This window comes from Oscarella lobularis, chromosome 5 (assembly GCF_947507565.1).
Source record: "Oscarella lobularis chromosome 5, ooOscLobu1.1, whole genome shotgun sequence".
Taxonomy (NCBI): domain Eukaryota; kingdom Metazoa; phylum Porifera; class Homoscleromorpha; order Homosclerophorida; family Oscarellidae; genus Oscarella; species Oscarella lobularis.
The window spans coordinates 1,780,220-1,792,054 of record NC_089179.1 but is presented as its reverse complement, the minus strand read 5'-3'; the positions used below and the strand labels follow the sequence as shown (position 1 = coordinate 1,792,054).

The 11,835-nt window shown below is 45.1% G+C and overlaps 2 protein-coding genes across 2 annotated transcripts; one reads left to right on the top strand and one right to left on the bottom strand.

Moving 5' to 3' along the window:
• Nucleotides 1-5: 5 nt before the first annotated feature.
• On the bottom strand, nt 6-7,935 carry LOC136187788 (NFX1-type zinc finger-containing protein 1-like). Its single transcript, XM_065975469.1, has 36 exons — nt 7,261-7,935; nt 7,109-7,204; nt 6,831-7,052; nt 6,466-6,770; nt 6,249-6,408; nt 6,110-6,199; nt 5,937-6,053; nt 5,773-5,879; nt 5,630-5,710; nt 5,349-5,580; nt 5,174-5,291; nt 5,031-5,120; nt 4,852-4,977; nt 4,659-4,796; nt 4,464-4,605; nt 4,277-4,409; nt 4,026-4,210; nt 3,815-3,972; nt 3,648-3,759; nt 3,296-3,594; nt 3,043-3,246; nt 2,915-2,989; nt 2,701-2,859; nt 2,568-2,648; nt 2,446-2,510; nt 2,262-2,384; nt 2,119-2,208; nt 1,948-2,062; nt 1,749-1,901; nt 1,487-1,690; nt 1,330-1,418; nt 1,163-1,280; nt 925-1,107; nt 702-861; nt 554-647; nt 6-495 (listed from the first exon to the last, which is right to left on the bottom strand). The coding sequence occupies exons 1-36, from the start codon at nt 7,833-7,835 to the stop codon at nt 294-296; spliced, it is 5,601 nt and encodes a 1,866-aa protein (XP_065831541.1). The 5' UTR covers nt 7,836-7,935; the 3' UTR covers nt 6-293.
• Nucleotides 7,936-7,976: 41 nt separating this feature from the next.
• Nucleotides 7,977-10,510, top strand: LOC136187791 (uncharacterized). The gene is made up of 2 exons (XM_065975473.1): nt 7,977-8,042; nt 8,104-10,510. Exon 2 carries the CDS (start codon nt 9,211-9,213, stop codon nt 10,489-10,491), a length of 1,281 nt encoding a protein of 426 aa, XP_065831545.1. The 5' UTR covers nt 7,977-8,042; nt 8,104-9,210; the 3' UTR covers nt 10,492-10,510.
• The last annotated feature ends 1,325 nt before the right edge of the window (nt 10,511-11,835 follow it).

Here is an 11,835-nt window from a genome sequence, read left to right as displayed (position 1 = left end):
CATCCAAGACAAGTCATGATCAATTCTTCACAGACAACTTCTTTCATGATTCTAAGAATCGTTTATTATATAGTTTATTATATAACTCCTTCTTTGCATCAGCCCGCTCACCACCTGACCTGCTCCAACGTTTGATGATGTATATCCAATGCAAAAGTACTCTCGTGTATAGCTGCGCAGAGCGTACTCGTTTCCATGTGTACGAAAACTTCAGCAATTGCCAAAACGAAACTGTACGTGATGCTCACCTGACGACAACTATCAAAAGCCAATACAATGACGTCAACAAAATACTATTCGGACGTCTCAGTAACACGTTCAGTATAGTGAACGATGTATTGTGGAACGATTTGCCCTTTGGACTTGAGAACGAGTATTTCGTTGGTTGCTCCGTAATTAAAATCCAAGTACAACTGCCCAGGAATGACCCTCGCCAACAAAACCTTGTGTACTCTCTTAGAATAGCGCATTGCAACGGATGGATCTTCCGCAGTGCTAATAATTAAAATAACAGAAATGCTACTGCAACGTTTATTCTACGTCAAAGGCTTACTAGACGCCGATTCCGTATACCGCGCCGTGTCTTTTCTGAGTGTCAACTCCTCCTATTTTAAAGCCTTCAGCAGCAATACCTTGTATTGCATCCTCTAAAGCGTTTAATTAAAGCGTTGAATAGTGCAATTCGCACTTCTCCTAGATACCATTTGTTCCGTGAAAGGCAAAAACTTCATCAGTCGATTTTCCTGATTTAGCGAACGCTTCTTTTGTCTCTTTAAACATCAAGTTGAGCCTCCCGTTGTCTATGTATTCCACTTGAGAAACTTCGTATTTGCCCGCGTTTTTCCCAAGCATACGCAAAAACTATAGTTTAATTAAAAAATCAACGTTATAGGGAGATGTTAACGTGAACGCAACTTATATAACCTGAGACTCTGCCTCTCGATACAACAGCTGGTCGAGCCGATTTTGCCCTAGACTTCTTGAACACTCTAAGTTTCGGATCTCATAATGTCCTTCTGCGAGAGTCATTCCTAATTCCGTAATGGGACGAGCTTTATCTCGCTGAACAAGCACTACGCCAATGTATGCAACGTAGTCCAGCAAGGCCTGCAGCAAAAACGCTTTCAGTATAAGGTATGTCTCATTCTATTTGCCAACAAACCAGATCATTTTCTCTAAGAATAAGATTTTCTTTGCCCTGAGGATTCGAAATTATACCTGAATCAAACTTTGCTTTACCCCCCCGAAACGTAGATCTCGCATTTTGGAGAGAGTCAAATCTACCGATCGTGAATAAAAAACGATGAAAGTGTAGTAAATTAACTGTACCGGCCAGTTTTTCCTTTAAGAACTTTGAATCGGAGCATCACGTTTCCGCTCGAACTAAGTTGGGATTTTTCTCCAGGTTTGAGCAAGCGCTACAAATAAAGACAAAGGTTCGCGTTCACCACTGCACGACAGCTCTTTGCACTGATTCAGTCTCTACCGTGGCAGGAAATGCGTTCAAACCAGCTCGGAACGCTGCATCTATTTCATCCTCACTGCACATCACGTACCGATGCACCGGATCAGACGGTGACACCATTCTTGTTTTCGCTTTCAGCCACGATTGATGTGCCTTGAGATTAACGGCGTGAAGAATTCTCTCAACTCGAACTTCGGAACTTTGACTTTCATGAATGCTGTTCAGCTGTGAATAATTTCGCGAGGTTAGTAAAATCTATACGAGCACTCCGGTTTTCTTATACTTGATCTTGAATTTCAGCAAACAAATCTCCATTTTCAGAACTCCATTCAACAGGTTTTAACGTCGCTTCAACAGGAGTATCCTTAAGACGAGCCAATTCCTCTTCTGCCGATTTTCGATGTTGCATCTCCAGTTTACGGAGCATTTCGGCTTCCTAAATATCTCGGTCGCTTAGCTGCATGCATGATATCACTCTTTACCTTCTCGCGTTCAATTCTCTGTATTTCAAAGCAAACAGGGCATTCGTCAACAGAGGCACAAGGCTTGGAACAAGTAAGAGGACAAGGATGCCCGCAAGACAGTAGCTTGATACACCTGCACGACCATAAGAAGTCCGTGACCACTGATTACGTGCAAACGGTCGCTATTGCCTTTCTGTGCAAGAGAACTCGCTTCGCAATCGAGAGCACTTTCTCTGAAACGTGTGGCTACACTTTTCGTGCCGATCAAAGACGAGCACACTACATGTCCAAGGGTTTAAAAGGTAAACGATTTTACAGCACAGAGAACCAACCTGCAATGTAGTTTTTCTTCCGGTGCGGAACAGATTTTCTTCGTAGAGTGACCGCAAAGAGGAAATTTGAAGTCGACATTTTGTTTGCATAGAGGATGAACGCCAGTGGGATGACAAGACGCCCTAAATTAATGCCGTGTGCTTCATCAAAACAAGCGTGCACTTCTTATTGTAGCTCACATACCTGCAAGTATGACCGCAGTCTAACAGAGCTGGGCATATTGCGGCACACTGTGATCCTAGTTTGATCTAGACATGTCCAATCAAAATTTTTAGCACACAAACTTGATATGTATATGTACGTACCGGACGGCCTGGATGTCGAGGACAAACTATAGGAAATTCTGTGCCGACACATCCTTTTTCTTTCATTGCAAACAGAAGTTCCTGCAATTTTCAAAATTGGCTAATGTCCATCGTATAGTGTACAGTACTGTACCGTCCAAAATGGGTCTGTTGCTAGGAGCTCTGCATTGCCAAAGAAATAATTGCCACATCGCGCTCGAGACGCGGCGACGCACATTCGGTTCGAAGCTCTGAGGAAACCGAGCTTGTCTTGACGAACGAGACTCACAAGAATAATGTCATTTTCGTCACCCTACAACATAGGGCACCGTTCCAGCCGAATTCTTTCTGTTTTATCAAAACCTGACCTGATATCTGTCCACAGTAGAAGTCTTTACTCCTTCGACTTTCATTGCTTTGATTTTCTTTTTTATCTCAGATAGCTTTAGTCAAAACATTCATCATAGAAATACGAAAGAGCAGTGTGACCCCGTACCTGTCCTCTGTAGGTTGTCAAGATTGTAACTCTTTCCGGATTTTGACCTTCGCGTAGGAGCCACTCTAGTACTCTTATGACCAAGTCGACTTCATCGAGATTTCGACGGCTTCGAGAATGGCTGCTGCTGTCCTCCTTGCTAAAATGATCGAGAAAGTACATACTCTTCGCAATGCATAGCGGACGTTGATTGCCAGCAACCAGCTTCACAAAAAAGAGTTAGAAAGCTACTCAACAAAGCCCGTTCACTGACCTGATGATGAGTTTTTAGATTTGGATAGAGGGAACGAATCAACTCCACAAATTCTTCTCGCATTCTGCACTGGTATTCCAGCTGAGCGTATGGTAATCCACCTCGAATCAGACGTTCGAACATTGAAATGTCAAAATTATTGTGACGTATGAGGTCGTAAGATTGAACTTGAGGTCGCAATTGCTGATGATCGCCAATCATAATTAAATGTTCGGCATTTTCAGGCAATACGGCAAGCAACTGGGACTCGAGTATCTCGGCCGCTTCTTCAACAAGGATGATGGACGGAGCAACTTTGTCTGCAAAGAGAAAAAATGTGGGTAAGTGTACAGATGGTGTACATGATGTATACTTATGAGCAGTGCGTGAATAGCGGCTCCCGTTGTTGTCATGCCAACAATGTCCGCATTTTTAATGACATTTGCGTCGGCAGAGGATTCCAAATCGCGTATTTCTTCTAACAACTAAATTTTTGTACATGTACTAACAAAGATGACGAGGCAAGTTCTTTTTGGATACCTGATCCTGTTTCTTGACAATTTCGGTGAAAGAGGCATTAACCTCGTCTTGGATCTTTGATTGCCAAGACAATACAAGTTGAGCTCGATCTGAGACGGACAGCTCCCATAAATTGTCCACTTTGTCGTATCCAAGAGGATTCGAAAAATTGCTATCACCTGCAGAATAAAAAATAGTTCTGCTAAATAGATCAGTGCTTGCAAAAACTGACGCGAAGGAAGGGGCACTGATGTGGAAAACTGGAAGCCGCTTGGCCTACGTGTGTCGATAAAAGCGAAGCCGTCACCCTGGTTTCTCCACTGGCCCGCCTTCAACCGCGACTCGAAGTCGTGACTGAGAAATCGCTGTTCTTCTATTTCTTCGACATCGTCTTGATTCGTATCGTCATCTGCTTCTCTAGAAGAACAGGATGAAACGTACGGTATGACCCCACCTGTTGTACTAAGTATCTCCCATAAATACTTTTCTTCTTTCTGCTTTTCGTCGGAGTAACCCTTCAGGAGGGCGACACATGACGAAGTTGACGGTACATTTGCTGCCGCATTCAACTCGCTCGAAGACGGAACCCACGCTCTCAGCACGTCAGAATATTTGCCTTTGTAGATGCATACTTGGATCAACAAGGCTTTGGGACGAAAGGAAATATTACTCAAATTCTTCTCTAGAAAGTCCCTTCCATCTGATTGGCTGAGTGAATTCAGAATCTTTCTTAGATCCGCAGCAATTTTGTGCGCTTTGCCTTGTTTAGGACAGAACTCCAGCAAGCAACAAATCTGACTCCACGAAGCGAACTAAAGCGAGTATCCTGCAGTAACTGTGCAAGGTAATGCGCGCCTAAATGTACCTTAAAAAACGCTTCAACGTCAAAAATTCGGCAGTTTCGCAGAGACTTCGACGTTTTATTCAACTCCGTTTTCAAACTTCTCATCTGCTGGCGCAGATCACCGAGACGATTGTTTCTGCCCATAAACTTATTCCTCAACTACAAACAGAGAACTGAGAACAGGCATACTATGCAAAAGACGCGTGTATCTTACGTGGGCCAGATTTTTCTCGTCGAGCTTTTCGTTTTGACTTCTACCGCCGATGCGCACGATATCGTCGCAAAATCGCAGACAATCCTCCAGAAATTGATCGAGCGAATGATTTTTGTACGTCAAAACCTAAACAATACAGTCATTTGGAATACGGGGACTAGGCAATTAATGAAATTCACAAGTATTGGTCCTTCTGGCTTGCTCGGCATCGAAAGTATGAGTTCAACTAATTTGACGCCAATGTATGATTTTCCCGTACCAGGTGGTCCCTGAAAGCATTCACTGTAAGCGAACTCGCTTTTTAAAGACATTCAAAGGTTACTTGAATTAATGCAATACGATTTGAGATTGCAGTCTTTATGCCTGCCAATTGGGAATGATCAAGAGTCGTTTTAACACCTGCTGCAATAAGTGAGTCCAGCAAGTCTACTCTCCATAGACTTGGAAAATCAGAATCAGGTAATAAGACCATTGCCGGCTTATGAGCATTTACTGACCTTCGTCTGTCCTCTTCACTCGGTTCGTCGTCTTCACATTCTTCGAAGTCGTCTTCGTAACCCATCATGTCGTAAGAGACATGATGACGTCGTTGAGAAGTCGAACCAGAAACGGGAGCTGGCAAAGATTGCTTATCAAAAATCACACTCCAGTCGCACAAGCCTCGTCGAAAATACGAAGGGCGCGACTTCGATTGTAACTTCACAAGCTCGTCAACAAAAGGAAGTCCATCTAAACAAAACGAAATAAGAAGTATGCATGCATCAGAAAATTTTCGTACCGGATTTCGTTTGAAGGCAGCGCAGGACCGGTCCATAGGCACGATAATACGTCGGGCTTTCGGCCATGATAATTACTTTTGCTATATTTTTAAAAGACCATTGAAGACGCTGGAGTTGCATCGAAAGTTAATGCTTATTTTACTGGCTTTGTTGTAAGGTGTGGAGACCGGATCTGCACTCTGCAACTCCAGAATAACCTCATAGTCTGTCAGCCGGTTGGACGCGCTAAGAAGTGTAACAAAAATGATCCTAAAAGCGGCAACCATGATGTCAGAAAGTGATCGATCAATCGGCATATTGTCAAACCCTTTTTTCAAGAGATCTTCGCTTCTGTGGGCGACTGTAGCCCAAACATGCTCAGCTTGAAAATCGCCTCGAAGGCTAAGGCACAATAGATTGCCAAACATGAGCAAATTCGAAAATCTGAATGTTTTTCATCGATTAATTAACTACTGCAAACATGAAAATTAGCATTTTACTTCCAATTGATAGAACCTTTTCCCAAGACTTCGAAGCGCAGAGACAGTGCCATGCCGGATGAAGTTATTTGTATTCCATCAATACTCACCCTGTCATAAAAATCGCAAAGTGCACTCAACTGAAGATATTCTCACTCGCCTGTACAAAGCCATGTCTCGCTTGTCGAGGGTACCGTTGAGGAAATTTTGCACGCCCGTAGAGAGTTCGAAGAAGCAGTCGCCGCGAAGCAGACGAAAGTAAGTGTCGAGATACTCATCCTCGGATTCGTACGCTTCCTTTACTCTAACGACGGGAAAATCTGAACGAAAATTTTTTTGCTAAAATATCTGATTAATTAAATGACTAATTAATTTACTGTTCGCTTTGGAAAACGTCAGCTCTCGACGTGACGGCACGAGAGGCAGTTCGTGCCAGTCGAGTCCTTCAATGTTGTCTTCGATGCCACCCATGCTCAAAATCAACGACTTCATTACGCCTAAAGTCTCCTTCACGGAATTCCAAGAATTGGATTCCAGCATTGAATTTGACGTCTGCCTCGAATAATCGTTTAGGTGAGCAATGAACAATAATCGTTTCATGAGCGATATCAAACGAAGAAATTGCACGGGAGCCACTTTGGCGACGGCCTCGATGTAAGCTCGCACGGCAATAGCTTCTTCACTATAAAGAGTTCTCAACATGTAATGACATGGATTCGTCTGTTCGAGACGTAGATTTTACCTGTCGTATGTGACAATGTTTCTCTTGACGAAGTGCGGCAGAACGACGAGAGCAACATTCGTCTGAGCGAATTCGTCGAAAAAGCCTGCCAAGCGTTCGCTTCCTCTCAGACTGATTTTCTTTGTAACCAGCGCCAATAGCTTGACAACTCTCAGCAGTGAAGACACGACCGAAGGCCGAAGTTGTTCGCGGTCACAGATGAAGTCCCATGGGGAACGACAACTGGAAAAGAAAGAAAAAAAACGTGCCACAAGGAAACCCTTTTTTTGACTTCGTACCTTTGAATTTGAGAAAGCATATCAAGCTCTCTTTCCTCTCCGATGTCAACCAAAGCGTCGAGATAAGTTTGCATTTCTTCTTCATTTAGTCTGACTCTAAAAAATAATCAATATATTGCGCGCAAGGGTTAATAATAGCGGTTCAACTGAACTTGACTAATTCCGGCGCGTGGGCCCACGTGTCTTTAATCGCCGAAGGAATGTAGGTGAGCTCGTTTCCAACGTGAAGACTAATGCCAGGGACATTAAGTTGACTTTTCTTAATTGAAACGCGCTGTTTTGTCGCTGCGTCGAGAGGTTCGATGTAAATGAAATCGTTTGACACGCCGACGACTTTCCCGCGAGTTCTCTCCTTTTTCGGACTTCCGGCTCCGGAAGGGAGGGGGAGTTTCGCTTTCGACTTGCCGTTCCCACCCCTTTCCCCGCTGCTTTTCCCGCTGGTGGTTTCATTCGCTGTAGACTGGGCAGATTCTTTCTCACGCGCTACGTTCTGTGCGTGTTTTTTCAAGATTGGCAAGAGATGTCGCGCATTGAATTTGGGATCTTTGATCAGTTTGTCGATCATTTTGCAGCATGCCTTTCCGAGAGTTTTCATTGTCAACGCTTCGTCGTTCTTGAAACAGTTTGTATGTTCCATGCAGATGTCGCAAATTTTCGCAACGAGGTCTTCAATGTTGGGAGCCTCGGGCAACAAACGGCGAAGAGAGTCTCGAATTTCGTCGTTCATTTTCCGGTGACTCAGCAAAAACTGGCAACGAGGGCAAAGTAAGAGACTTTTATGTACTTAGTCTAGCCTCGGAGACCCCAGACTCCCAGCCGCGTAGCGCGCGAGGGAGGAGTCTGGGTTGGTCATTATAAATTAATGACATTCTACTATCCGGGAGCTCATTTGTCACGGGGCAAGCGCCGAGGAAATTAATGCATTGCTTGGACGGTACTCACACAGGCTGAGTATTGCTTGCTGCTAATGCACCTAAATCTTTTTATGACGTCAGGTCTCGATATAGAACTATAAAGACCATGCAGCGTTGTCACTGGCACTGTCGCCGCGGCAAACGACGACGAGAGGAATCTCAGCGACGGTCAGTGTCTTCCGTCCAAATACTTCCGTACTTAGAACGCACAAACATCAGTTGACCTTCAATCTCTTTTATGATAAAACTTCTGTCGGAGTCATCTGTGAACGAATTTTCAGCAGGTGGACGAAATCCCAAGCCATCCTTTCGATAGACAGCGAGTTGAATGATAGGAAGTGATATGGGCATTGACGCTTCCGGGTGGAGAATGTCCTTTGAGATTTCACCAGCCCAGTTGACTAATTCAACTTTTGCTTTCTTTGAAGTGTAATTGACAATTTTGGGCAATTCGCCAACTTGTGTGGCAGCAGTGCGTAAGAGGGCTTCGCCTTCTTCATCTTCAATCGTATAAATTTTGTTATACGAATTTGTCTCAACGATGGTAGCAGCCGAAGAAAATTTACTGGATTCTTTCTCCTGCTGTGTGTACACGTAGAGCGTGACTTGAAGCTGAGGCAAGGGAATGCGCACAGATGCGTCCGGCTGGATAAAATGCTGTTCGCTGCCGTCAACTAGTCTTACTATTGACTGAGAAACGTTGCTGACGATGAATGCCGCATTTAGCGGGTCAGTTTGACTCATATCAAGCCGACTTTTCAAAGTCAGCTTTCCTTCATTTTCACTAATTGTGACGCGCTGATTGGAAGAAAATCGGCCGCTGTCGTCTGCCTCCGATCGAAATGCGTCGTGCTTGCGGAAAACCGACACTGTGAGGCGACCTTTCGATGTCGGAATACACACATAGTTGTTCGGTTCGACGATCTGCGTCGTGTTTCGGTTGTCAGTGTCAGTCAATTCGACCTTGATAACGCCGTCGGTATTGTTAGCAATATGAGTATTGTGCTGGGTCCCCATGCGGTTGAGCGAGCTCTCTGCGTGACACTGTTCTGCGTGCCAGAAGGTACAGTAGATCAGTGATGCCAGTTAGTTGAATTAACGACACAATGCCTTGGGTGCTGGCAGTATAATGAGATTACTGCAACACCTTGATCTCCTGGTCTACAACTTCGGAGTTCGAACCTTCAAATGTCTGACTGCGAAATGGAGTTCCACGACGTTTCTCTCGCTTCCAATAAGGTGTATGTGAAAACGGAAGACGTAAGCCTAATGCCCGACAGACTCTCAGACGCCTTACAATTATCGGGTGGAAACCTGGCTCCGGCTATCGGCATACCGATGCTTCAAAAAAAGCAGTACGTTTATCGTAAAATGTGCGAAGCCGAATTCGAAGAGATTGTAACAAATCGAGGTCTCACTCTGCCCACTGAACCACCTCCAGGTGTCCGATACGTCGATAAGAAAACGAAGTGGCTCAGCGAAACTCTGGATCATTCGCGAAAGTTTAGCAACAAACAAATCTCGGCGGATACTCGCGAAGTGGTGGCTGAGTTTCAGTTGCGCAGGAACGCGTACCACAAACACGTTCGAGACGCGAAGCTCGACGTTGCTGGCAAAAAAGACGGTGAACTCATTGCCCATCAGATGGGAGCAAAGAAGCGCGCACCTAGAAAGAATATGTATCACACCGAACGAATCGGAGTGCGCGAAGACGGAAAGGTTAACATCGGGATAAAGGGTAAAAAGAACATTGAAGCGTTCAATAAACACGTTCTCTACGTAAAGAAAATTGATCCGGGGGGAACGATGAATGGATCAATAGCAAAAAGGTGGATTCGAAGAAATGGCATATCAACGTTAGTTACGGCATTGGGAGTGGTTTTCGATGGCGTTACACTTGGTTTGTCACTTTATGAAGATGGAGGGCACTTTGGACCTGCAACTACTCTAACAGTTGCTGATATTGTTGGAGGAGCAGCACTTGGCGAGCTTATTGGTGCTGCTATAGGCTCAATTATACCAGGATTTGGAACTTTCATCTGCAGCTTCATTGGTGCTCTTATTGGCTCCCTCCTTGCTCGGGGCATTGCAAGCCTTTTCCTTATGCATCATCATGTAGCACCCGGCCCGGGTCCGGCCCCTCTTGATGTTGGGCCTGGATCAGGTCCGGCTGCTCTTGATGTTGGGTCTGGCTCGGGTCCAGCCACTCTAGATGTTGGGCCAGGGTCAGGTCCATCTGCTCTCGACGTTGGACCTGGCTCAGGTCCACCCACTCTTGACGTTGGACGAGGCTCTGGTCAAGCTGCTCTTGATGTAGGACCTGGATCAGGTCCGCCCGCTCTCGATGTAGGACCCGGCTCGGGTCCACCCGCTCTTGACGTGGAGCCTGGCACGGGCTCTCCTCAGAAACGCCCCAGTGCAGAGCCATCAAATGTGCGAAAAGCCGGCCACGTCTCACCGTGGATGTAACAAACACACCCTGTACTAAATGCATAGCAGTGAATTTTAGAGTTCATAAATGGGTACTGTACCTATAAAATGCAAAGCGGGCCAGTTTTCCTCTGCTTCCATGCAGTCCGCAGTTCGAGCAAGCGAAATTTGACGCGTGATTCCAGCTACGTATGCAAATACGAAGCGAATCTAAACGCGAGAATATTTCGCTGGGGTGGTTTCGTGAAACAGAATAAAGGGACTCCACCAGGCGAGGAACGGGAAGAAGCGCGATAGGCTAACCTGCTGGCAAAACTGCTTACCTTATTCGCGAATCAGAATCGATGCGGCTCAGGGGGCCAAGGCCAGATCTGAACGCATGATTAGTTTGGAGACCCCGAGCGAACGCGATTATTCGAGTAGCTAGACTTACTCAAAACGCGCACATTTAGTCGCCTTCGACTCTACGAGAGGGGAAATCTTCGGAAAAAAAACTAAAGAAAGGAATAACCACGTGACTCAACTTGGTAGAGTCATTCAGGTGTTTTCGGACAGCCTGAATATCGGACAAGCGTACTGAGCCCCTGGTGCAACGAACCCCAACCCCTTTTACCTGCGTTGCAACCTTGCTTGATGAGAAACAACCAGACAAAATTGCAGAGCTATTCGTCACACGCACGCTACAGGAGGCGTCATTTTGTATCCCCGGACACTGACATGTGAAATCGGACAGCATCAGGTAAAGCGGACAGGCCTTCTAGCGGCTATTCTCTTGCACCATTATAGCACTTATTATATACCGTTCGAAAGCGCTTTCCTTGCTCTTTCACGGGGTGCAAACGGTTTTGCTAAAAAAGCAATTGCCTCTGAATTACGATTTTTTGAAAAAAGTCAGTTTTTCGCCTATTTTTGAAACTTTTTCTAAGGTTGTAACTCAAAGTTTGCACCATGAAACAATGCCATTGCTAAGTTTAAACATAGAAAATAGTGACTTTTTAATTTTACGTGACTACTCTTAGGCGGCCGTTTTGAACGGGTTCGATTATCTTAGAAAAGCTTTCCAGCCAATACTTCTTGCCTATTTAACATCTTTTAAAGCCTGTTTCGACCGAATCGAGCTGACAGTCACAGCTTGCCGCGTGCTTTTATGGAACTGGCGTGGGCTTTGGCTGTTTTTTCGGCGATCGAGTGGTGAAAGCAACAATTGGACGAAAAATTGTCGACTAGGTGGAGAAGATAACGACGCTGCTTTTGTGAAACTGGATTCTTTCATTTCGAATGTGGTTCTGACTTTCAACGAAGAAACTGTTTAGCGCAGCACGAAGCAAGCGGCCACGAAGCTTGTTGTCAGCTTCATTCCGTCGAAACAGGCTTTAAAAGATG

Coding starts and splice junctions, on each gene's coding strand:
- LOC136187788 (XM_065975469.1), bottom strand. CDS start 7,835: ATGAACGACGAAATTCGAGACTCTCTTCGCCGTTTGTTGCCCGAGGCT. Junction 7,053..7,108: donor ATGCTTTCTCAAATTCAAAG/GTACGAAGTCAA, acceptor TTTCTTTTCCAG/TTGTCGTTCCCCATGGGACT. Junction 5,880..5,936: donor GAAGATCTCTTGAAAAAAGG/GTTTGACAATAT, acceptor TGCCGCTTTTAG/GATCATTTTTGTTACACTTC.
- LOC136187791 (XM_065975473.1), top strand. CDS start 9,211: ATGTCTGACTGCGAAATGGAGTTCCACGACGTTTCTCTCGCTTCCAAT.